General features: G+C 45.6%; 1 protein-coding gene across 1 annotated transcript in view; it reads right to left on the bottom strand.

Moving 5' to 3' along the window:
- The window catches only part of LOC142772248 (uncharacterized), an 82662-nt gene extending 55122 nt beyond the window's left edge, over positions 1–27540 (bottom strand). Inside the window, exon 1 of the mRNA XM_075874443.1 lies at positions 24295–27540. Within this exon, the coding sequence (XP_075730558.1) occupies positions 24295–24947 (653 nt within the window). The 5' untranslated portion in view covers positions 24948–27540. The remainder of the gene's footprint in view (positions 1–24294) is intronic.
- Positions 27541–27773: the final 233 nt, after the last annotated feature.

The raw sequence follows: 27773 nt of genomic DNA, 5'->3' as shown, positions 1-27773 counted from the left end.
CAAAACCACCATATGATTATGAGAGACGCCGTAGTGGAGGGCTCCGGAAATTTTGACCACCTGGGGTTCTTTAACGTGCACCCAAATCTGAGAAACTTGTTCTGGAAACAAAGCTGATAAGTCTTATCAAATTTGTATAAACTTCAACGTATTAACTATCTTGAAATATTGCATATTTAGACATTTCTCAAAAATAATTTTCTGTGCTTTACAAGTTTTAAACAATGTTATTTGTTCTTTGTTGTGCATACACTTTATGCGCAAAATGTCTTATTTGTAGTGCTAATATTTGAGTTTCACAACGTTTTTATGCGTGATGTAATAAACATCAGTGGTTATTATATTCTAGAACATATTTTAAATCAAATATTGTACGCGGAACGCACCACATCAATTAGACGTTTGTGCTGTCTACCACGATCTTTGCATAAGTGGCTGTTAATATGCAAAACGAGCGTGACATTCATCGCTGGCGCTTCAATATTTGTCACTCTGGGGTTCCTGTTCTCGCCATTGACTACAAGCCGTAAATTAGAGTAAAGAGTCAGTATTTTAATCAAAATAACTTGCATTGACGTCACTATTATCACCATCTTTAGATACCAGCTAGTTGAGATGCGGCATGAACGTTTGCTCGACCGCGCGGAGCAAGAAAATGTGGCATCAAATTAGTGCCGAGGCGCTGCGCCCTGCTTCCATGCCGACTTGGATGAAAACATTTGACAGAAGTCTGTCTGGTTCGGTATGAAACAGGGAGATGATATAGACTTCAACCAAAAGTTTTTCATAAACCCGACGTTTCGGAACAGACTTGGTTGCTTCTTCATGGGTGACTGGTTGATGGTTCGTAAGGAAAAGGAAGAAGGCACCTAATTTCTGTCTGCCTACAGTCGACACGGCGCAGTGCCGGTGTGCGCATAGGTGGTGGTAGTGGTTCATGAGGAAAAGGAAGAAGGCACCTAATTTCTGTCTGCCTACAGGCGACACGGCGCAGTGCCTTCGGGGTGGGGTGGAGAGGGATGAAAGAGGATAGGAGGAATAGTGTGTGGTGTGTAAGGGGGGATGTCCGGTCCGCTTCAGCGCGAGCAGCAGGCCGTTGGCAAGGGCAAGGGCAGCATGGCTCTTGGGATCAGCGGTAGGCAGCAATTCTTTACTCCTCCACGAACTCCGCCAGGCTGCGGAGTGCTGCTGGATGTGGACGAGACGGGAACAGCAGGTGTTCCAGGGTGGAGATATGGGCAGACCCTGTCTCCTGTAGGCCGCGTAGGCCCTCAAGCGTTCCTGTGCTAAGCCAGGGCAGGCACAGAGGAGGTGTTCGAGGGTCTCTGGGTCTCCGCACCGGCTGCAGGTTGGGGAGGGACCAACGTCGCAGAAGAGACAGTTCGTACAACAATTGGCAGCCCGCAAGATCCCCTATCAGTCCGCTACTGTGGAAAATAGTAATACATAGCTTACTCAATCTTCCCGTGCCACCCGACGTACACATACAGGCGTACGCGGACGACACCATCATTGTTATCACAGATAAGTCAAGACTCCGATTACAAGCAAAGGCTGAGCATGTCTTGGCTTTGGTATCTGGTTGGGCACGAGAACAAAAAGTTACCGTAAGCGCCGAGAAGTCGTTCTTCGTGTTCTTTAATAACGGACACATGGGTACATCAAAACGCTGCCCATCTATCCGCATGGATGGCATTTTTCTCAAACACAAGAAAGAAATTAAGATTCTAGGCGTATTATTTGACCCCTCTTTAAATTTTCATGCCCACATTGACTACATTAAAGGAAAGGCTGAAGTGTCCACGTCCCGGCTCCTCGCATTTGTTAAATCGCACCGTTCATTAAAAAGTACACTCATTAGACGACTATACCGTCAAGTGATATTGCCCTCTCTCACGTATGCATCTCCGGTATGGTGGCCTATGTTCCCATCAAAATTCATTAGGGCGCGAGTTTTATCAGTTCAGCGAACCGTCTTAATTTCCTTAACAGGTGCATTTTACACCTCACGTACGTCATCCCTACAGATTCTCGCTAACGCGCCTCCGTTACCACTAGAGTTGGACAGACAATCTGCAGAATTTTCCTTATTCATATATACTCCGGAACGTAACTTATTTTGGTGTAAAAACATCCAAACCGGCTGACATACTATATTCATGCAGTCCGTGGGCTCATCACCCCAGTAGAAAATATAAATTTACTTTCACTAAGCTCTCATCATCACAAGAAGTGGTTATTTTCAAAACAAAAGCCATTCACGTATACACTGACGGCTCACACACGTCCTACGCGACGGGTGCGGCATACATTGCTTTGACAAAGGATGGAAAAATCATAACTGTTAAAAAATTTCAGATCCGCAACGCTTTAAGTGCATACGACACGGAATCAATAGCATTCCAAGAAGCTCTTCGTTTCGTTTTTACAAACAACTTGAACACGCCAGCCCACATTTACCCATACTGTCTATCGATTCTAATGAAACTTTCATGTCTCACTGATAACGATGAAAGAATTCGGAACATTAAGCTGCTTCTTAACCATATAATCTCGTCAGGCAAAATTATAAAATTGTATCATGTACCTGGCCCTTTGGGAATTTCGGGAAATGAGTTAGCTGACGCTGCAGCTGCATTAGGAGGGAAATCAGGCTTCGTGCGTTACGCCAAAATATCAATTCGGTCAGTACAAACTCAGTTTCATAAAATCTTGAATTCATAATGTCACGACGCAGACACAGCAGGAGTTTGATATAGAAGAGCTCACTTTAATTAAAAATCAAAGGCGCTCGGAAAGAGAACCGGGCAAGAGCTTCGTCTTCCTCTCTGGCTGTGCGAGCTCTCCTCTGCAGGTTGAATGCGGCATTTGCCTCCCTCCAGGAAGAGCATCGACCCGATGCTCGGCTACAGAATACGCGGTGTATCTATAGTTGACGTATTACGCAACTGGCTCACTGCAATATGGCTTCATCCGCACAACGTGTACGATTTCAGATTTTTGAGCTCGCGAGGAACTGTCAGGGATGACCTCATAATTCACGTCACTTAGGCGCCGTATAACATTGTAGGGACCAAAGTACTTCTTCAGTAACTTTTCACAAAGGCCGCGTCGGCGAATAGGGCTCCAGACCCACACTTTCTCGCCTGGTTGATAAGTGACGTATCGGTGTCGCAGGTTATAACGTCGTGCGTCGTAACTCTGCTGTCGGGCGATTCGCACGCGTGCTAGCTGCCATGCCTCTTCAGCTCGTTGGGTAAAGGCTTGAACATCCGTGTCTGTATCCTCGCAGTCGTGCAGCAGCATGGCATCAAGCATTGTCGTCACTTCACGGCCATAAAGAAGACTAAATGGCGTGCTCCGTGTAGTTTCCTGCTGCGCCGTATTATAGGCAAACGTCACGTATGGTAGAACGTCGTCCCAATTTTTATGATCCACGTCGATGTACATACTAAGCATATCAGCAATTGTCTTGTTGAGGCGTTCTGTTAAGCCGTTGGTTTGTGGGTGGTAGGAGATAGTTTTTCGATGCGCTGTTCCACTCAACTCAAGCACCGACTTGAGGAGCATAGCCGTGAAAGCGGTACCTCTGTCTGTTATTATAATTCTAGGAGCGCCATGCCTCAGAACGATATTTTCAACGAAAAATCGTGCCGCTTCTACTGCAGTTCCGCTTGATAAAGCCTTTGTTTCTGCGTAGCGAGTGAGATAGTCCGTAGCGACAATTACCCACTTATTTCCAGTATGCGAAGTCGGAAATGGTCCAAGGAGATCCATTCCGATTTGTGCAAAAGGCATGGTGGGCACTTGAACTGGTTGCAACAATCCGGCTGGTTTTAAAGGTGGCGATTTTCGTCGTTGACAATCGAGGCACGTGCGGACGTAATGCTTTACAGTGCCTGGAAGCTTCGGCCAGTAGTACTTTTGTTGGATTCTGGCTAATGTGCGCGTGTATCCGAGGTGGCCGGAGGTTGGCTCATCGTGGCAAGCGCTCAGGATCTCATCGCGAATGGATGTCGGGACGACAAGTAAGTGGGCATTTCCGCTGGGGGCAAAGTTCTTCTTGTATAGGACACCACTGCGCAAGCAGAATGATGGCAGGCTCCTTGCAAATATCTTGGGAACGCTTGTAGACTGGCCGTTAAGAAAATTAATAAGAGGGAGCAACTCACTGTCTTCTTTCTGCTTAGACGAAATGGTGACCGTGTCGACCACTCCTAAAAATGCCATGTCATCATCTTCTGAGACATCATCTTGCTTTATAGGCGACCTGGATAAGCAATCAGCATCAGAGTGCTGTCGTCCCGACTTATAGACGACCGTCATATCGAATTCTTGTAGGCGTAAGCTCCAGCGCGCTAGCCGACCGGATGGGTCCTTCAAGTTGGTCAGCCAGCAAAGAGAGTGGTGGTCGCTGACTACGTGGAAGGGACGGCCGTAGAGGTATGGGCGAAACTTCAGAACTGCCCATACTACAGCAAGACATTCCTTTTCCGTTGTGGAATAATGGGACTCGGCACGGGAAAGCGTCCTACTTGCATATGCAATCACTCTCTCGGCTGAGTCTTGCCACTGGACGAGTACAGCGCCTAAACCTACGTTGCTGGCATCAGTGTGGATCATGGTTGGAGCGTCCTCGTCAAAGTGAGCAAGCACAGGGGGTGTCTGCAGGCGCTGTCGTAGACCGTGAAATGCTGCTTGTTCCTCTTCGCCCCATAAAAATGGAACATCGTCTCTCGTTATGCGTGTTAAGGGCGACGCTATGTGCAAGAAATTGGCGATAAATCTGCGGTAGTAGGCGCAAAGGCCAAGAAAACGTCTTACGGCCTTCTTTTCTGTTGGCACCAGAAATTTTCGGACGGCGTCGATCTTGTCGGGGTCCGGACGAACACCTTCATGGCTCACCACATGTCCTAAGAATCGGAGTTCCTTGAAACCGAAATGACATTTCTCAGGTTTCAGTGATAAACCAGCGGACCGTATTGCTCGAAATACTAATAGCAGCCGTCTTAGATGTTCCTCGAATGTTGGTGAGAAAACAATGACGTCGTCGAGGTATACCAGACACGTCTGCCACTTAAGGCCTGATAGGACGGTATCCATCAGTCTCTGAAATGTTGCTGGGGCTGAGCACAATCCAAAGGGCAAGACTTTAAACTCGTAAAGCCCGTCAGGCGTAACAAAAGCAGTCTTTTCTCTGTCCCGCTCATCGACCTCGATTTGCCAATAACCGCTTTTTAGGTTCATCGACGAGAAGAAGCGTGCATGCCTCAGCCTGTCAAGTGAATCGTCAATACGCGGTAGTGGATATACGTCTTTCTTTGTCACGCGGTTCAGCTTGCGGTAGTCCACACAGAAGCGTAAGCTGCCGTCTTTCTTCTTAACTAGCACTACCGGTGATGCCCAGGGGCTTTTTGATGGCTGAATGATGTCATCATTGAGCATTTTCTGGACTAGTTCTTGGATTGCTTCGCGTTCTTTCGGCGCCACGCGGTATGGGTTTTGTCGAATTGGTCTTGCCGTCTCTTCCGTTATAATTCGGTGCTTTGTCAGTGGCGTTTGATTTACCCTCGAGGTCGACGAAAAACAATCTTCAAACTGGCCGAGAATATCTAGAAGACTCTGCCTCTGCGCTGGCGATAAATCTGTGCTCACGTCGACAGGCAGTGGTGTTGAAGCGGCCGGTGTCTCTGCCTGTTGTACTGCGAAGCACTCGCGGAATTCTACAATTTCTTCGAAGTATGCAACTGTGGTACCCTCTGCAATGTGTCGACGCTCGTTGCTGAAGTTTGTTAACAGGACCTCTGCTTGCCCAGACACTACACTGACGAGACTTCTGGCAATAGCGATTCCTCGAGAGAGTAAAAGCGTCGATATTTGTTCCACGACACCTTCTCCACTATGCTGCGTGTTACACGTGACAGAGACGAGGCGGCACGACAACGGTGGCATGGTCACGTCGTCAATCACGCGCATGGGCTTGCGCTGCAGCACTGCGCTATGGTCCGCTGAGAAGGTCAGTACACCGTCCAGTATATTTATAATGGCACCGTACTCCCGCAGGAAATCCATACCCAAGATGGCCTGTTTACAACACTCAGCAAGAATAACGAAGGTTGCCACGAATGATGAATCTCCAATCTTGATTCGTGCGGTGCACTTTCCGGTAGGTGTCAGCAGCTGGCCTCCGGCTCCTCTAATTTGCGGCCCCGTCCATTCCATTTTTACCTTCTTGAGTTGGTCGGCCAGATTCGCACTCATTATTGAAAAGTCCGCACCAGTGTCGACCAGTGCGGTCACGTCGTGACCGTCAATTGACAGTGTAATGTCGGCGGTGACAATCTCGTCTTTCGTCGGTTCCTTCGAAATGTGCGGCACTTCATGCGGCGGTAATGGGGGATTTTCAAATCTTCGGCAATTCGCAACCTTCCCCCCTAAGGTCGCTGCTTTTAGTTTCCCCGGCGTGGACTGGGAGACCTTCCTCTCGCCATGTCCGTGGTGCTACCCCTATTAGATCGGGGAAAATGACCTAGGGAGGGCGAGCGTGACCGGAACCCAGGAGAAACGTCTCGCGGGATCGTCGCGCTCGTTTCAACGTTGCGTCTTCCGTCGAAATAGCGGCGAGGGGTAGTGGACGGAAATCCTTGATACCCGGCAACGCAATGAGGACAATACCGCACGATGTGGCCTGCTTCCCCACAATGGAAGCACAGGGGCCTGTAGTCAGGGGTACGCCATATGTCGGTTTTGCGGAGTGGGGGTCGCATCGGCGTTGACGTTTCCCTGTAGTACCAAGGCACTGTCGGCGGCTGTTGCTGGTGGTACTGTTGAGGTGGTGGCACGTTAGATCTAGGCTGTCGACGGAGAATATCTGCATACGTTGGCCTAATTATTTCAGTGTTCGGCTCGGGAAGTGAAAGCGCTTGCCTTATTTCTTGGCGAACAACTTCTGTGACCGACGCAATCGCGCAGTCATTCGGTGTGGCAGCGAGCTTCTTCACCTCTTCTTGTACAATTTCGCGTATCAGGTCACGCAAAGAACGCTCGTCAGGTGTCACGGTGGTCACGGCGGTTGCGCTGATTTGTCCGCTGTTGTTTGGACGGTCGTACTGGCGGTACCGTAGCTGTAGTGCGCGTTCTATGGCGGTCGCCTCCTTCAAAAATTCGTCGACGCTTGAAGGTGGGTTCCGTACGAGACCAGCAAACAGCTGCTCTTTAACACCACGCATGAGGTGGCTGATCTTTCTGTTCTCGGACATATCGGGATCGGCTCGATGAAAGAGACGAGCCATGTCCTCAACAAACATTGCAACAGACTCGTTGGGCTTTTGTATCCGTGATTCAAGGAGTCGTTGTGCCTGCTCCCGCCTTTCGGTGTTTGCGAAGGTATCCAGGAACTTCCGCCGGAACTCGTCCCACGTGTACCACACGCGATTCGTGAACCACGTGCGAGCCCCGTCTTGAAGAGGGAAATACGCGTACCCCAACTTCTGTGCGGCGTTCCACCCGTTAACGTTGGCTGTGCGCTCGAACTCCTCAAGCCAGTCATCTGCGTCCTCATATGTGTTGCCATGAAAGTCCACAGGAGTTTTAGGGGTGAAAACAGTCACCTGTGTCGTGCTTGGGCTCGTCATGGTGGGGCAACTGCTTCCCGGCGCGGTCATGTCTTCCGTCCAAGGACCGAACTCTGGGCTCAGGCCTAACAGGCGGCGGCTGGCGCGGTGAACGGGTGTTTCGACGAGCGGAAGTCTTTGTGGACTAGATCCCGGGCTGTTGGAAGGTGTCCTGGACATGTACCCAGCTCCTCCACCAGTGTCACGACGCAGACACAGCAGGAGTTCGATATAGAAGAGCTCACTTTAATTAAAAATCAAAGGCGCTCGGAAAGAGGACCGGGCAAGAGCTTCGTCTTCCTCTCTGGCTGTGCGAGCTCTCCTCTGCAGGTTGAATGCGGCAATATTGACACAGCCATTGGCAGACTGAGAACCTGAGACAACGCTATTTCATTGGATCACAAGTCCGTACAAAATTCCTCAATGGTTCCCCCCTCCTAAATACCTAACACACTTATTATCTTGTCACGGACACTTTCAGTATTATCTTCATCGATTCAATATAAGTGCATCGGACAGGTATATGTGTGGTGCACCTTGCTTGAGCGAACAACACTACTTTAATGAATGCCCAAACACACAACACATTGTGACCCTTTTTTGTGTGCCCAAAAGGGATACAACACTACCTGCGCATTATTAAGGGCTATTGACCAATAGATAAATCTCGCGCGTATCTACTTCAGTTAGTGACCGCCATGTGCAACTCTGTTTCTATGACATCCACATGACACGCATTAGCTACCAACACTTTATCAGGACATCGCTTCATACTCCGAATCACCTCCCTATCACAACTTTTGCGTGAATGCTCTCGATTACAGTCGCAGTTATGCCAACCAAGGAGGGGGAAAACCTCGGCACCTGATAACGATAGCATCACTGCTCAATTTTGCCTAGGTACTCGAACCATAGCATCCGCAACGCTTGCGCAAGTACCTAATCCTGCTCTCCCCCTTTTTCTTCTTTTTTTTCTTTCTTTTTTTTAAAGCTTGTTACTATTGCGAACGGCGCCTTGTCTAAGTTCGCAGCGGCAAACAGGCTGCCCAAGGTTCCCTGCTGCATCGCTGGTTGGAACGACAGCCCGACGTGCCTGGCTACATGACTCCTGGTGAAGAAATGGGCTTCGACATCACAGAGGCCACTGCTACCATCCTCATCAACGTTTACCCATCCTCAAGACCACTGGCTCGCATCCCACTTCGTTGTTTGTTTTTGGACTTTCTGCATTCAACGACAATGCATTTAAAATAAACACCCACACACACACACACGCACACACAAACACACACACACACACACACACACACACACACACACACACACACACACACACACACACGTGAACTCCAAAAACTCAAGTGGGGGAAATACACTGCTGCTGCATATCGACCTGCTCATTCCTGAGAAGCTAACTAGTTTATTTATTACAGTTTTATGCCGCACTCACTAGGTTTTAACCATGTTATTTTTTTTAACTAATTGGCTTTAAAAATAAAAAATAAAAATTGGGAAGTTTCCCCTCTTCATTTATGTTAGATTGGCTTGTGCCCGTTATACCTCCTGGTGGTACGGGCAACCCCCCTTTTTCCTTTTAGTTATTTTCACATATAGGGGGCGGAAAACACACACACACACACACACGCGCGCGCGCGCACACGCGCTCACACACACACACACACACACACACACACACACATATATATGAAGTCAGAGATGTGGTTCACCAAGATCACTTTGATTCTGCTTATGGAGAAGCTAAAGCCTTTTGGTGCAGCAAATCAGCCTTTTGGAGCAGTTCCCTGTAACACATTTCCAAACGAAAATTTCAAAGACACACAGAGCTGTTGTAGTATTATCATATTTAACTAAATAAATACATGCATACATAATTAAATATTTATTCCTACGCAATATCTGAAATGGTGCACCAACTTTTCTAAAGACAGTTCTCAATTTTTATACATCTTCTACCAAAGGTGTGCGCTCAAAGGTTCGTGGAGATGAGGGGAGGGGTGCGCAATGTCTGCCACATATTTTGACTTCCAGACTGCTAAGTTACTCAGCATTCCAAGATGAGAGGGGGGTTTCCCTTTCCTTTACTTCCATTCCTCAGGTGCTATTTCACCCTCGCCAATTATTTCTTAAAGAAAGTGGACAAGGTCAGCCCGGAGGGTTAAGCGGATCTGTTTTTGTGCATGTCAACTAGACATGATGTCATGTCCGTTCGCCCCGCCAAAAGAAACAAATCAAATGAAACCGTATGATCGCACCCAATAGTCATGCGACATGGCCAGACAGGCGTGCATCTACATGGCAAGAAAATGAATTCATGGCCGAAATTTCTTGTATGTCCACCAATCGAAAGCATGTGAACATGCGAGGTCAACAAACCACTGGCGTAACAAACTGTGCATAAAAGACGAGAAATTTGTAGCTCAATTGCTTTAGAAAGCTTCTAAAGTTTTTTCTTCGCAGAAAAAACCTCCTGAATGTTCACCTTGCTGGCTGCTGAGATACACAATGAACAAAAGAAAGGGAAAGGCTCGTCTTTCTTTGTTAGGCTCGACATTAATTACAACAAGAAAGCACTAATTATATAAATGTGAAGAGACTGAAGTGAATGAAACAATAGCTCACCACTGGCAGCAACTGATCCTGCAGCCTTCCAATGAAACGCTCGTACCTCCAACACCAGAGTTACTCCGGCGCCGATTCTGCCATCCACATTATAGAGTATCTATGTGGATTTTAAAACTAAGAGTGTTGGTCAGCGGTGTTAGTAGTTATGACATGTGAAATGCTTTTTTTGTGTGCTAGCTTAAGGACATATCAGACCTTTTTATGAGCTGGCAGCTGATCAATAATCCCAGCACGCATATTTGTATAGTTAAATTCGGCTTCTCCTCACACTTCATCATATCATGGAGAAGCCTGCTTTACGTACAAGTTACAGACATCTCCAGCAACAGTAGAAATAATAATCATGATAAAAAATCACAGAAACATGTTCACCATGTTGCAAGTGTCTCGAAATCATTTCGAAAACATTATCTTTTCAAACTGAATGAGGTGGTATCATGATAAACAAAACAAAAGAAACTTGCCTTTTTCAACATTTTATTGCAATCTTGTATTCCCATTGTGGGCATTACCTATTGGTCTTTATTAAAGTGCCGTGAAAAAAAAACAGAAAAGACTAGCCATCAAAAATTTTATTCCCACCCTCATTTTTACTTGAGTGTTTATCTTTCCAAGCACACGTTGTCTATGAAGACTTGCTTGGCGCACAATGTATGAATATCATAGAAAAGCGTTACTTTCTTGTGCAGGCTCAAATGTGTTTCCAGGATCCCTTAGCACAGTACCAACAGAGCCACTCTTGACATTATCCTATAGCAATGTCGAGCATTAATCAGAAGTTCTGAGGTCGCGACCTCCAATGAAGACCTTCGGGCGCGTTGGCGGACTGCGATGCTCAGTACGGGCCAAGACAATCAACTCTGGGCGATCCAGCAGGCCAAGGAAGCTGCCGGGAGGCACGGTCTCTCCGTTAACTCCTAGGTGGGAGCCCAGCCCAGCGATCTCTTGCAAATTAGTAAGGTTTGCACAAAAAAAGATGTACTGCAGTGGACACAAAAAAAGAGATACTCCCCTGTGAGGGTGCAAGTGTGATTTATAAGACCACACGGCCGATTGATTGCCTCAGGACACAGGTGGCACTCAAAGGGACGCACGCCTGGTAAGAAATAAAGCTGGGATTCCACATGTCTTGTACTTGCTAACATATGTGCACTGATGGAAGAAATGCAGCCCCCCTTGTATGAACATGATTGACCGATGCTGCTCTAATGATGCCAAGAATGGGGAACCAACAAAGACACAGAAATAGAGAGGCATGTAAACCACTTGTGCTCTATGCACAAAATCAGATTCCACAAAAACCAAGCAATCAGGAACTGCTGCAAAGTTAAGGGGGGACGTGGCAAGTAAAACTAATTTTTTTATTAATGTACTGTTTGTGATGAAATTTGGTGTGTGTATGTGGATGATTGTGAGGATTCCAAATATGAAAACCATTTTCAAATACCTCTTGTACTTTTTGAGTTACAAGCATAATTATACTAATTAATGCTCTTCACACTTAAAGAGATAATTATTGCTAAATGAAATTATTTTTTCATATTATTATGTTCCCAAAGCATCAACTTGTGCAAAGAAGCTATTAGTTGATTTTTCTAGTTCTTGTAACCATAAATAAAATTTCCAAAACATGGATGTTGTTTCGCGCACGCATCGCAGTAATTATAAAATGTGTTCTAAAAATTTTAAATGATGAGTAAGAAGAGAGATAAAGCTTTATTGCACTGCTAAAGGCCTCCTGAGCCTAGTGCAAAAAACGGAACGACTCTATCAGTCTTTGTTAGAAAATGACAGATGTTCTAGCGAAGGCACATAGGCGAAAATCAAGAGTTGAGAAAACTGACTTTGAAAGTTCACTCTTGTTTGGAAGTTCACAACATGCCTAAAACACTCAGAATCCTCTTGGGCAGTAATCCTGAGATGCTGTGGCCTTGGCCTCTGTAGAGCGCAACCCAGTTTTGCGCTTCTTTGTCGTGGAACAATGCGCCTTTTGAGCCCTCTTTACCCTTTTGGCATCCTTTTCGGCTGCTCGCCGCAAAGAGCAGTCTCCTGGATTGAAGCCCAGTTGAGCAGTGATCTCTTGCAGCGCACTCTTGCAGCCACCATTGAAACGGCAGACTGCATCTGCAACTGCACTTTCCACACTTCGAAGGGAGGCGAACTGGCTCTTGGACTGGAGTGACCAAATGAGGCTGTTCATACTCTCCACAGCGTTCTGGGTTTTTCCCTGCGCACACCTTTCAAGGAGCTCTTTGTTCGAGAGGCGCTTGTAGATTGGCAGCAGTGCCACTCGCACGTGAGGGGGCAGTTTATGTTTGTGAGGCGGCAGCGGCTCTCCCTTGGCCAATGCCTGATTGTGCGGGCACCAGGAGTCAGTCCCACTTGGGCACAGGTCGTGGTGTGGATCCTGGTCTGTGGATGTTACATGGTAATAAGTGGCCATGATGGCCCTCTCCATGCCAGGAACATCGTTGGGGTGGCTCTTAATGGCCCAGCCATAATAATTCGTCAACTTCTTTATAAGGCCCTGCGTCAGCCGGCCTTTGCCACCCATGCTCAGTCCTCGGCCTTTGGATTTGTGCTCATCAAGAAGGTTGCGCAAGGAAGTGCCCATTCTTTTTTTCACATGGTTCACACACTCCTGTTTCTTAATCAACATGTAGCCATACACCTTGTCTTGCGTGAGGGCAAGGTACGTACGGCTGTCACCGTCGCAGAGCACATTGATGTATCGAAGCTTGTACTTCGTAAACGATCTTTCAAACATGATCCTCGCTGCTTCTACTTCCATTTGGCCTGCATTAGCATCGGTGTTCTTTTGGCACTGTGGCTTGTGTTTCTCAAGCCACTCCTCATAGTTGTCGTCACCAGGCTTGGGGCCAACAGCACAGCCTTGGCAGTAGTTGGACAGGACACAGTGGTCCAAGACCAAGCCTGTGTACAACTCGATTACACAGCCCACGCCAATATGACTTCTGTGCCCCCTCGTCATCCACGTGCCGTCGTAAATGACGTCAATGTTGCCTGGCACTCCTCCTAGGTCCTTGTAAATGTCATGCACCTTCTGTGCACTTTCTGCTTCAATGCGGGTGGCAGCTGATGTGGTGGCAGGGTGGCTGTACTTCCTTTACAGTCTCTGGTAGGACTTGTGGTGCAGTGCTCGATGCGAAATGTCCATCGCAGAAAAAATGTCATTTATGGCAGATTGTTTTCTGCCAACTGACTGCACAGCCCTCAAAGCACGCACGTTTACCTCAAAGGGGTTCGTTTTTTGTTGCCCGGAGCACCTCGGGGACGACCACGCACTGTTCACTATGCCACAATTGTCACAAAAAAGTTCCATCCTCGCCGCGAGTCCAAGACAGTGCGTAGTCTCGAGGCGTATCGACCCTTCGTCGCACTTGTTGCACTTTACTGACGAAAGCAGACCGTTCAGCATCTTCTTATTTACAATGAAGAATGTGGAGTCCTTACCGCCGTCATTTTCGTCGCAGCCTTCGTTCAGAAGCTCGAGCTTCCGCTTTGAAGCGGACTTCGATGCTACGGCATCCAAAACATCCCGCCTTGTCTGCGCCCGCTGCGCGATTTCTTCACTGCTCGGAATCTGGGCCGAAACTCGCGATAGAATGTTCGACGCGCGCACGCCCGGAGTTGCAACGGCTGCCGACGCGGTGCCACCGCAATCGGGTTCGCGAGAGCGTCCATCACGGTCGACGGCATCCGGCGGTCTGACATACGACGATGTGGCACCTTCCACACTCTCGGCCTCACAACAATCAGCGAAGGGTCTGAGTAGAGGCTCCGTGACGCTTGAAGAGCATGCTCTGTCCGGAACTGCGACTGGGACGGCAGCCGCAGTCGTCTGCCCTTTGTTCCAAGCTTTCCGACGCTTGCCGTACTTGTGGACGCTCCGGAACTTTTTTTGCGACAACATAGCACCGCAGTATGAGCAAGCACTCAGAAGAGACCACCGATGTAAACAAAGCTTGGTAAAAAAAGCACGCGAACTATCACAAAAACAGCAAACTGGCAAAAAACGAAGCGCACGCCGGATGATTCTCGACACGGCGGCCGCAGATGCGCTCGCGCTTCCAAGGTTGCCAAGGTGCGCGGCGCAGCTTTGACCAGTAAGAGGTCGCGCCTGCTACCACGTGACCCGCGCAGCCAATTGCCGTTCTTCGTTTTCGTTTTTTTACTTGCTCCTCGCGCTTTTATTTTCACTCGGCGAAATACGAGACCGCGACCATCGGGAAGCCGGCTCTCTCCTCTTTCCAAAGCTACCAAAATGGCGGCCCACGGTCAACAACTTGGCGCGTTTGTGCGGCGTGAACAACACCGTTTCAGGGGCTTTTTTTTTCGCACTTTTCGGCGACTAGCCTCGGCAAAAACACTATTTGCGGGATTTGTAGCGCACGTTTCGCTGTAATATTTTAGAACAAGGAAGTTGAAGGTCTGAAGATTACGAAAAAAAATAAATCAGAAAATCGCATATTTTGACCAAAATCGGCACTTTACTTGCCGCGCCCCCCCTTAACTTAAGTAAAAACTAATCTCTGTGTATCCTCATGTTAGTGCAGCGGCGCAGAGCAGTGTGCAGTGAGCAGAGCATCGATAAAACGTCTTTAACGAATTCCCATTGCTCTCTACATCAATGCTATGCTTACATGCAAAAGCCTGCTGCCAGTACACAAAGGCCTGGCTAAGATGCAATTCAGACAGAAAGTACATAATTACCCACAATTATCTTTATTAGTGACAACAAATTACGCACCTGACTAATAGGCTAATTATCACACTTTCGCTGCACATAAGTTCCCAATCGGTGATGCACATAGCAAGCATCGTGTGACACTTGAATAGATGAAGTTATGAAAGAAAATGTGATTGAAAGAAATTGAATTGAAAAGAAAACTGGAAGACAGAAGAAAGAAAAACATTTCCAAGGCTTCCATGAGCATCACAAATTGTGATGGTAAAAAATGCGGGTCCGCTTTTGTGTATATTTAGTTCTCTATTGTGCATCACTGCAAAAAAAAAAGTTCTACATGCTTGAAAAATGGCAAAAATTGCAGCAGTACACAAAGGCTGCGATGGGGTACGTACAACAATGTCTAACACTAAACTCCAGTAAAATACTCGAGAACATTATTCATAAATTGTAAGACATTTTAAAATATTTTATTTTTTCGTCCATCTCAACATTGTTTTTTTGTAGACAAGGCACCTGCAAAGTAACAAGTAGAACAAGAACAAATTAAAACTGTCACTACGTGGAATTGTACTTCAGCATCAGGCAATGCACACCGATTCTTGACTTTTTGTGAAGTGCACAATAACCTTTGAGTAAACTGAAATGCCATACAGTAGTGTTTACAATTCAATGACCCAGTACTAGTCTCACGCAAGTTTCCATTTATCTGTAGATGAATTCTGTAATTAATACACTCTTTATTAAGATATTCACTGAGTCAGGTCGGACAACCTTAGAGGTAGTGCAACATAGGTGATGTGAAGAAATGATCAATAGGTTAGGAGATGTATGGGTATCACAAGTGGTAGCTAAAGCATGAGGAAAACAAAATGACAACTTAGGTGAAATAACTATTAAACAAGGTGCTGTACAAAGTAAACACGGACACGAAAGCGAACGAAGAAGTGAGCTTTGCGCAGCATCTTGTTTAATACCGCAACAGCACCTTGATTAGCATCATGATAGCATAGCCTTTTACAAATGATATCCTGAGCTAATTATAACGTGTTTACAGTATCAATACAAAACAGTACCGCAAAAGAATTACTTGATATTTGAACCCATGAAGTATATGATACAAAATGAGTCAAAAGAACGCAGTACGAAAGAAACTATAATATATATAGAAAAGAAATCAGGAGAATCATCAAGGGTGAGTATAGCAACACCTAAACGATCCATTCTAGTTTGTTATGCTTTCCTCAAGAGCCGATAGTCACAATATCGTGATCAAGTGAAATTACACAATATTTTAGTCAATTTACGTTGCATGATTTCTAGATGGTACAATTTTTCCCAATTTCTTTTCAAAAAATTAATGAGATTGTGGTGTTTATTAGTATACCAGTAGTGTATGCCAGCAGTTTCGAGTGAAACAAAGGCCAAAACACAAAGTCTGAAAATTGGTGTGCCCGCAAAAAAGCCAAAGCTCTGGATACAGCGCAATACAATTCACGGGGGAGGGTGGGGGGGGGGCCTTTAGCAAGACACACCAAACAAAAAGAAGGCTGCATATCCAGAGCTCTGTTTAGACAGCATAATCTGAGGAAACATGTCAGCGGGAAAACCCAAAATGCAAATGAGTGTTTCGATGGTATGCTTTGGCAGCCTGATTATAAATATGTGCATGCTATCTGGGGAATGTTTTTTGTCTGTAGGAACGTATATGTCAGTTTAGCAGTGGAAATAGTGGCATGATGGATATCTTGAGGCAGGCTGTGAGCTGTCAATATCCTGGCTACTGCAGCACAGTAGCTTATGTCAGCATGAACTAAACTCACTTGAAGAAGGACAGCTGCCAGTCAATGGCTGACAAAAAACAAGATAAAAAAAAAAACTAGGAGCTTGGAAAAAAACTAGGAACAGTCAACTCACAAAAGCTAAGGAAGCACCCAGTTATGAGTCTGGCTGCTTTTAGCATCCCGCAACCTTCCAATGGTGCATAAAGCAGGTTTGGAAAATAAATTCTTGTTTCTCCCAAAACTTCATTTTTAGTAGTTTTTCATTCTGTAAAACAATCATGACTTTCAAGTGATTTAATAATTTTAAACAGAACTACCCATGCTTCTTTCTCGAACAGTAATATATGTAATCGCACAGGTCCCAGGATCGAATCCTGGCTGCTGCGGGTGCAGTTTGGATGGAGGCGAACATGCTGTAGGCCCGTGTGCTCAGATTTGGGCTCACGTTAAAAAAACCCAGGTGGTCGAAATTTCTGGGGCCCTCCACTACAGCGTCTGTCATAATCATATGGTGTTTTTGGGACGTTACACCCCACATATCAATCAATCTCAATCTATGTAATGAACAAGGATAATTAAAAATCACCAATTAACTTTTGGTGTTATAAGGTTTCAATTGAAAGACAGTCGTATGAAAATAAATAAAATTGTTTTTTGGCTACATTATGCTTAATATCGACGACAGCGCAAAGATTCTAGTTCACTGCACAGTCTTGACCCTGTAATGTCCAAGAACAGTTACGTCTTCAGAAAAATTGCGAGAAAACGCTGACTGATTTTACTTTCCTTGTACAGTTGATTTTGAGAAAAATATGAATGAAGTTTTGTTTGAGGCGTAAGTTAATTAGTAATAATTGTTAATGATTATATTAGTATATTACATTACAGAGAAGAAGAAGAAGCCAAAGTGTGCGAAAGCTTCCAATATGGCTCCTGCCTTATTCAACGTTTTTGCGACGCTACTTTGCGATTTCAACGTTATATTAGTGCACAAGGACTCTGCAGGAGACACAAGGACTCTGCCGACACGATTCGGGCACAGTGAGTGCTTGTTTCTTGCCTTTTATTGCGCCTCCTCCATTGTCGCACGCCCGCCGACAGCTAGCGAGTGCCTTTTTCGCTCTAATGTGGCCCGCGCTTGCTAGCGCGTCCTGTAGCTGCACTGCCTCGCTGAGCAATGGAGTACCAAGTGACAGGCGAAGACATTGACCCGAAGGAAAACACCAGACCAAGGCTGGCAGACTGCCTCGTATCGCCGAGCGCTAGCCCAAAATGAAGGCTCCAAACGTGCGCCGTCATATAGCGCTTTGAAACGCAATGAGCACAAACCCTGCAACAGAGAAAATGTGAAGAACAAAATTATTCGAGCAAGCCGAATGCCTCAACTACCAAAGGACACCATCCGCATCATCATTAGACCCAGAGGGGGTCTTAACATTGCTAGGGTTGGCCAAACGACAATCGCTGAAGCCATTTCGACTTCGGAAGGTATCAGCCCATTGGAACAGCAAGCAGACACGCTCTGCCCTAATATTATTTAGAATATCTTAGTGGCAAGCACTTCGAAGACAGAAAATGCTAATCGCTAATTGCACGTTAAAGAAATCCGCACCGCTAACAGGACCAATGAAGTTAGTGCCTACGAAGCAATACCACAATCTACATGAAAAGGCATCATTTGAGAGATTCCCGTGCAAGACAGTTCGGCGGATATTGGTGTGAAGATTGTCAACGACCTCAATCCACTAGCCCTTGCTGCCAAGCGCATCGGAATTACCACCGCAGTGATCGTGGCCTTCGATGGACATTGCGTGCCCAATTTCGTGCGATACGGATCGGTGCTTCTTCAATGTACACTATACTGTAGACAGATAGATATTTGCTACGTCTGCAGTCCGCTCGGCCATCGAGCTCCAGGGTTCGAGCGTCTCGAACCCTGGAGACGTAATCTGCCGAGGCTGCAGTGCGCCGAACCCCGAAAAGTAACACCGCTGTACACCAACATGCAAGCTTTGCAGATTAGCCCACCTCACTGCCGACATGAAATGTAAAGAATGCTACCACATTCCATACGTGGTATGACGACGATGGGGGAAGCAAGCACACTCGACGCGACACAACAACCGTCATGAAGCAACGAACGAGTTCAATGCAACCGCTGACGACGACTAAGCCTCGAAGCTTTCTATAGATGGCCGATCCGAAAGGAGCCAGTCCCGGTCCCTATACTGTACTCGTCCCAAGAACCACTCCATGCGTGCATCGAGGTCTCGGAGCCACCCTCGGACCCATTCCCACAGCGCGCGAATTGGGACCCCAACCAGATCTACACCGCGGGGCTAATCCAGGTCCCGTTCCAGTTCCCATCCAGGTTCCCGGCCCGGGGCCCGCTCCGGATCCCACTCCGGTTCCGGGCATCACGCCGGTTCTAGGCCTCACCCCAGTCACACCGGGGTCTCCCGTCAACCATTGCCGAGCCCAACAGCACCAGCATCGACAGGCAACACCAACAAGAATAAGCAGGGAACTCCCACTCAAGCGGGGAAAAGGAAACACTACATCACAGGTAGGGTCAGGTTCACTCCCAGAGCATGATACACACACCAAATCTGAAATAGCTATTTTAAAGCACGAAAACGCCCCGATGAGAGAAACAATACGCAAACTCACGGTCGCAATTGCCGAACTGAAAAATGAAAGAAACGCATGCGCTGCTACGCCCACCACCGACAACGATGACATTGTAATCACCCCGTCGCAGCCACAACCCGTAAGCGCCGGTAATGACAACCGTGAGAGCGCACCGAAGAAAAGCGCGGTCGCCCTTGATCAGCCAGCTTTAAAGGCTTAGTTAGATGACATTAAGAGCACGCTATCCGCGATAAAGGAAAGCCTTCGCTTTCTTGGCAAAAGCATGGCTCTCGTGCAGTCTACCCTTGCGGCCCATGGTAGTCGGTTGGGCCAAGTGGAGCAATACCTCAATCACTTCGTCGCACCTGCCGTTGCTGCGGGTAAGCCGTTGTCGCAACGTACAGCCGTGCTCAGTCCACCACTTCACGCGGCCCTTATGCACTCACCGGGTGCTCAGGCCGACTCCTACATGCTTCAAGATGGCCAGGCCAAATGACGAGTTGCGAATCTGGCAATGGAACTGCAGAAGCTTCGCCCACAAGAAAGCCTTCCTGTAGCAATACCTCCATAGCCACGAAGCCAAACCTCACATCATGCTATTACAAAAGACCGTAGTACTAACCGCCAGGTTTTCCGGATACCAGTGGTTGCCCCGTCCCTCGAAAGGACGTGGTATCGCCATTCTGGTCGCTAACAAGTTCTGGTTAGCGACCAGAATGGCGATACCACGTCCTACTTACTCACCCCTCAATGAAACGAACACCCGCACGAATCAGCGTCATTCAATCGTGATGGTACTTCAAGCTAAACGGACAGTATCACCGGAGGATGTTGTCAAGAACATCGTGGAGAAATATCTCCCGCTTCTCACGGGCCTTGTGACCCCTCATCCGATTACTCTGGTAGCAACAACACCAACTTAGATGCCGACTTTTCTAGCAAAAATGTGTGCCGAGTTCTTCATGAGCTCAATGGCCGCTCAGCCCCTGGCCCCGATGAAATCATCAACAAGCTCCCACGCAACCTGGATAATCCTTCTGTCTCTTACCTCACCGACACTATCAATGAAATATAGAAAAATGGTGAGATACTCGATGCCTAAAAACTAACTTAGACGGTCCTCCTCCCCAAACCTGGAAAGGTGCCGAGCCCAGATCACCTACGCCCCATCTCACATAGTGCGTGGGCAAGGTGGCTGAGCACGTCGCCCTCAACAGGGTTGGTCGATACCTCGAAGATAACGACTGCCTTCCGCACCACATGATTGGCTTCCGATCAGAATTATCCAACCAGGATGCCATGTTACTCCTAAAGCACCAAATTCTAGATGGAGGAAACAATCGAGACACTCTATGTGGCCAGGAAGTGGCAATATGGCTCAATGTGGCAATGTGGCCAGGAAGCCCATTAGAGTTTGCTGCCATGTACAATAAAAAAAATATCTACATAGGTTTCACAAAATACCATTAAGATGTGCAACTTTTTTCTTTTTTTTTGAAACTCCTGGACAAGTATGGGTATGATAACATGTTTAATAAAGGCAAGGACATACTGCGGCACCATTTGTCAGAATCTTCCTGAGATGTATGAAACGACGTTATGCAGCGGTACCGACTGTGCAAAGTGTTCGACAACTCCAAGAATTCAGGCTGTTCAGCCGTGGCTTTTTTTGCTTTGCAAGGGTTGTTTGCACTGTATTAGCTGCAAAACAATTTGAAGTATTTGCCAACAAATATTTTTAACGTGTCACCATGGCCACGTCATGCATTTTCGACGGAACGCATGCGCATGGCGGCATGGATGCCCAATGTTAAGACGCACTTTGGTAAAAGGTGAGTTTTGAAATTATTCTAGTAATCTGTAAATTGAAGCACCCCTACATTTTGTGCACGTTTACGTTTACTGAGGCGAGCGCGATAGCGTGCACTTCTCTCTTGCTTTTGCGCCGAAAGAGCACGGCCGGCAGGTAACGTTTCAATTTGTGTGGACTGCTCGGCACGATTCACGGCGACACCTCGCCCTTATTTTCAGAACGGCATCGAGTGGTCAAAAGTGAACGATGCTTTTACATTGGTTTTATCAAGCTCACGTTACATTTTATAAGCTGCTTCATGAGATCTTTTGTCGCAATAACATTACTGTTCACAACAACAGCGGTTTGCGCAGCCTGCTATTTTCATCAGATTTATTGCCGGACGATTATACTTAACAATTATATTTCAGTAAACGGAACTTCACCCGTATATATTTTTGTCTCCTTAATACTCGCTTTCACTACCAGGCTTCTCTGTGGGGCATGTATTTACTAATGTGATATGATGCAAGAACGTTGCGATAACTGCACGCTTAACTTGCTTGACAATTATTTACAATTACCGTATCTTACTTTCAGTGACTTTGCTGGCCCCTGGTATCAACCAATTTGTGTACCAGTAGCTCACCACATCTAGGCTGCTAACGGAAGGAGAGAAGCCCTAATACGCAGTGCAAAAGAACTGCACAAGGACAAAATCATTCTTGCGGCCCCTTGCTACAGAGAACTGGAAAAAGCTTATCGGCCTGGAGTGAATCAGAAAAACAAATTACTAAGTGTACATTCCCGGAAATTCCAACGTCGTACTTACAGAAGATTTTACCCTCAACAAAGCACACAAAATTTTTTTCGCAAAAGTGCGTGCTGCACACGCAATAATGAATGCAGGATTGCTATGCCATTCTCGGTTTTATGGAACATGCGTCTCCCTGCTTCTATATTTGGGGATGCAGGGAAACTCACACCAGGGTAAGACGTAGAGACTGCACCATGAGTTTGTGTAACTACACAAGGGCCGAACAGAATGGTTGCTGCAATCTCACGCTTCGGGAATCATTCTTTCCTGCCTAGTGCGAATAAAGGTAATAAACTTCTGTGCGTTACAGAGATTCGTGAAGTACACTGTCGTACAAACCGAACATTTCTAAACTCCAATTTCGAACACAAAATCTTTGCGGACGACAAAAAAAAAAATAGAAAAGAAAAGTGGTCGCTCAGTGAGCTACACACTTGAGGATGAACGCCGATTCATTTCACCAATTTCAGTTTTATCAATCAAGTATATCACTGCCGCGACATTTTAAAAGGGCTAAATCATGTTAGGCTCACTCGAATGCATCCAACACAGCGGTAATGAGTGGTCAACAAACATGTAGGTTAAAAAAAATGGCAGCATATCTACGAAGTGAATGATGGAGAGTGGGGCGAAGCATTCGTCCGTCCATTCGTTCTTGCTTTTGTCCGTCTATGCGTGCATCTGTGTGGCCGCCCGTGCGTCCGTCTGCCCATCCGTGCGTGCGTCTGTTCGTGCATCCACACGTCCATCTGGGCGTCCGTCCCTGCGTTCATCCATGCATCCGCTCTTGCGTCCATCCGTCGGTGCAGCCATCCCTGCGTCCATCTATGCATCCCCCTGTGTGTCCGTTCGTCCACCTATTTACACTCCAAGTACTACCATCTCACATCTTTTCATCATATATTCCTCATATAGAAGCACCGTCATCCAGCGGACATTCCAAGGACTGAACGAGAGGAGGCACACACACACTTTCTTACAGCTTGCGCTTCGTGTCTACTTCCCACCTTTAACCACCTCGAGTTCATGGTATATACTAGTGCACGGTATTCATGGCATCGCTGCCCGACGCTCGCTAAACCTTTCTAAAACCAAGTAGGTTACACCCACCGAGTATAACGTAGCAACCCTTTTTTGTCAGATAGTGCTCAATGTATATGCCAATGGCTGCTAAGGGGTAATGAGAGACAGGAGAATTCGGCTTTTAGTTAACACGCACGCTGCGATTTTTTTATTGTTCAACAACGCACAGCAGAAATCTCCCACAGGCACCACCTTTGAGGTGAAAATTTAAGACTGGTTACACACTACGACTACTACTACTGCTACGAGGGACGAACGGGTGCCGCTTTAAGAAGCTTCGCCCCTAAAAGTGAGCTGTCTCGAGGTTGAAAGCGAGTGGGCTGCACTGACGGCGGCACAAATGAGTCTGTGATGTCGTTTACCATGTCACAGCGACAGCAGCACCAGCCTCTGCAGCGGCTGCCCTCGATACTAATATCTATCAGAATGATATGACCATATGAGTGATGTATATTTAAGTGTTCCCACGTATGAATGATTGTTTCAAATATAGAAATGTAAATCTTTACCTCCAGATTACCAACTAAAAAAATCTGTACTAGTATTTGCATGGGTTCTTTGATATTTGCTTGATTGCATTTATTGTAGCCTCTTCCGGACAAAACCTAGAATTAGCTTGCAGTATGTCTAAAATAAATGAAAACATAAAGATACCTAAACATTCTTGTTATCGGACTGGTTCAAGCTACGAAACATTCAAATGATTCCCAAAACAAATTTGGGAGAAGGCTCACAAATAAAGTGCCTTATAATTCATTACATGTAGTTTCTAATTATTATGCAGTATTCTGACATCAAGAGAAACAAATCAAAAGGGACAGAAGCAATAGCACCATCACTGTAGCTGAATATGCAGATTATCAGACAGGCAATTAAAAAAATTATGGTCTTTAATCCTTTTTCCTCGCACCTTCCACGAGGCACAAAGTTCAAAACCAATGCATGTGGCCGCTCACCAGTTTTTCTCATGAGGAAATTGTTACCTAGAAAAAGTGCACGATAGTGTGGATACTTGCTTCTCAAGAAGGTGGCCTCTTCTTTGCACTTTTTTCTACCCCTCGTTTTTCGTCCCATGTATGCATGCCGTTATCACTTGCCAAACTAAGATAACTTCCAAACCCCAAACTCAAACTACTCTTTCTCTGTGTCTTCTAATCAACAAGCTCTATTCAGACTGATGTGCCTCCCCCCTTACAGAAGGCAGTAAACCACTCACTTTTCACAGCTTCCTGTTTTTATGACGACAGGACATGTGGCCCACGAGGTACCGTTTCCGTGAAAAGGATGCATTGCAGAGGTCACAGGAAAAGGGACGCTCCCTTGTGTGGATGCGCACATGGTCCACAAGGCTCGCTTTCAGAGAGAACGATGCACTGCAGTGATCACAGGAAAAAGGACGCTCTCCTGTGTGGGTGCGCACGTGACACTTGAGGTTCGATCTGCATGAAAAAGACGCACTGCAGTGATCACAGGAAAAAGGACGCTCTCCTGTGTGGGTGCGCACGTGACACTTGAGGTTCGTTCTGCATGAAAAAGACGCACTGCAGTGATCACAGGAAAAAGGACGCACTCCTGTGTGGGTGCGCACATGGTTCACGAGGACCGTTTTCGTTGAGAAAGATGCACTGCATTGGTCACAGGAAAAGGGACGCTCTCCTGTGTGTGTACGAATGTGGTCTTTAAGATGACTGCCTTGAACGAATGCAGCTGGACACAAGTGGCACTGGAGGGGCCGCTCGCCGGTGTGTTTGCAAAGGTGTCTTCGCATGTGTCCACTGTTCTTGGTAACATAGGTGCACTGTCGGCAGGAGTACAGTCCACCTTCTACGGACATGAGTGAATGGTCCTTCTCATGGGATGCTGCACAAGAGATCATGCAAAAAGAACAGAAAGGGCATTGAAAACCATGTTACCTACATTGTCTGCAAGTGGACTACAGTACCAGGTAATAAAAGAATGTTGCTGCACTTGTAAATACAGTACATGATTACCTTTGCCTATTTAAACCATATCTTAGTGTAGAAGTAGCTGTGGAATGACAACACCTTTTACAACATTTCCCACCTATCTGTAAACGAATGCTCGACCTAATATAGTACATGCAAAAACCTGCAAATGCACATGGACCTGATTTAGATGGGATTCCAATACTATGCCTAAACCACCAAATGTCTTCATTGTATCCAAAACATTAGGCATTTATTGCACTTGTTTTGGCACATAGCTGTATAGCAACAGAATCCGTACCCTATTTCAACACATGAAGCATAAGAAACAAAATATGAGTGAAAGAGGTAAGTATAAAAGAAACTGGAAACTACGATAGAAGGGGAAAAACTGTTAGCAAGGAACCTAATGACATAACAATTTTCAACTAATGACATATTTATGTGATTTGCATAAAAAATTGGTTCTTCATGTGTACTAGTACTGTTCGTACACTTCCCATTAAGGTCTGTGTCCTGCTCAAGTGAAAGCTTAATTTACCACAAAATACAAAGTGAGCTATTCGCTGTATATTATTTCACACATTTACATGACCACACACAATTCTCACAACATATCCCACTTTTTAATAATTGTTAACAAATCCCACTCCATTTTAACAATAACCAAAAATCGATTCATGCTTAGAAGGCCCCCTTTTAATGCCAAAATGATCATCTGCCAAGGATATATGACGAAAAATTGCACTAAGTCGTCACACTAAATATGCTTTCGACATCACCTGCGACAAAAGGTAAAGAAATGAATTATCAAAGCGAGAATTTACTTACTTCAAGGAGTTTCTAATGATTTTCAATGAGAGGGTATTACATAAGGGTGTGAGAAAAAATATATACAATGTAATAGATGCAAAGCAACCATAAAAATTTACAAACAAAACAACCCTTGCTTAAGCATAATCAAAAAGGCAACACAATAACAGAACACTTTGGAAGTATTAAAAAATATTTAAAAATGTAATACAATACAATAGAATAATATCATAATAGAGCACAAAATAAAAACTAAATGGGTTATTCATAAGACACCAGAACACTGAACTTGGTTATTTTTTATCATTGAATTTCAAAACATTGCTTTCTAAACTCCAAGGCAGCTGGTTCCATTCAATGATGGTTTTTGGAATGAACGAATCAGCGAAGAGTGAAAGTACGGCAGGAAATGAGTTTGCAATAGTGAGAGGACAATCACCGCATAGAAACATGGCTAAGCGTTACTGACAGAAGTCATCATGAAGCAATGGATGATGATAATACGTATGCAAAAGAGATAAGTGAGCAAGTTTACAGGGGTGAGAAAGGTTATCAACACCAGCAGGAGCTTTTAAGGCAGTGACACAGTGAAACGAGAGTAGTCAGAGAAAATGAAGTGAGCAGCAGGTATCTGCAGAGATATGTTATCGATTATATACACTCAAACCTCGATATAACGAACCCAGATTTAATAAAAAATTGATTATAACGAATAAATAAAAACAGTCTTGTAATAGGTGGTGTTAGAAATGAATTTTGATAATAAATTATTTAATATAAAAAACTTAGTTTCATGTAAGATGCAACTATGAAATAACGACGTTTGAGTGTATGCTGGTACTGGGGTTCCACATGGCAGACACCTACTCAATTTTAGGGCACGTTAAGATAACACACGAAAGCTTTTACGCATGTGCAGGCACTACAAGGCAGGGTTTAGCAGCTGCAAAATTGTAATCAATCTGGCAGTTCCAGGAAAAGTCAGATCGGAGGTGAAGGTCCAGATACCTTTATAACGTGGCTGACATTGTACGAGTGTGATTAGATGTATATGTGGTAGGGAAGTGGCAAGAATTTCTAGTGAAGGAGACGCGTTTAGCCTTGCAGCGATTTAGCCTCATAGGCCATGATGAACACCATAAATTGATGGATTCGAGGTCAAATTATAGGTATTGCAAGTCCTCTTCATCACTTCTGATGGCACGATACAGAACGATGTCATCAGCAAACAATCTAATGAAAATAGTGCGACATTTGGTGGTAAAAGAGAATAGAGAAACATTATAGCAAACATAAGTGGTTATTACTCAGCATGTGGCACTGTGAAAGGAGTAAATGAAGTTTGTCAATATTATTTCAATACTTTGTTGAGACCTATACAGAGACATACACAAAGGTTTTACAGAGGAAAGGCATATAGAAGCAACACCAGACTGCTACTATATTACTATTATTTACATATTGCAGTGAAATATCAAGGTGCCAACAGCAAGTATTAGGAATTGCAGTTACTTATTCACGAAACTGTTACTCATAGCGCATATAGGTAGGTAAAGATATGTGTTAGTAAACACCTGGACTTGTGCTTTGTCAGGCAGGCACAACTTCTTTACACTAAAGCTTACACACATGCGCACACCACAATGAAATTATTACAGGTTTCCAAATTTTAATTGAATTACAGAGCAGAAACTGAATAGTCATTTTCACTTATTTCAATGCAAATGGTCCTTAGTAGCAGTCCACAGACATGGCCACATCACTGTCCCATTCTCATGTTCATAATGCATTAAGCTCCAGCAAATGTGCTAAATGGCAAATGATTTCCAAGAGGGTGCAGGTGCAATGCATTGTTGTCAATATTCAAAGCATGAAACTTCTTTGCTTCTTTACAGAGGGGATAAACACATCTGCAAAAGCACACAGAACACTGTTAAAGTCAC

This window comes from Rhipicephalus microplus, chromosome 9, assembly GCF_043290135.1.
Source record: "Rhipicephalus microplus isolate Deutch F79 chromosome 9, USDA_Rmic, whole genome shotgun sequence".
NCBI classification, from domain to species: Eukaryota; Metazoa; Arthropoda; class Arachnida; order Ixodida; family Ixodidae; genus Rhipicephalus; species Rhipicephalus microplus.
The sequence above is the reverse complement of the archived record's forward strand: the minus strand, read 5'-3'. Positions and strand labels throughout refer to the sequence as shown.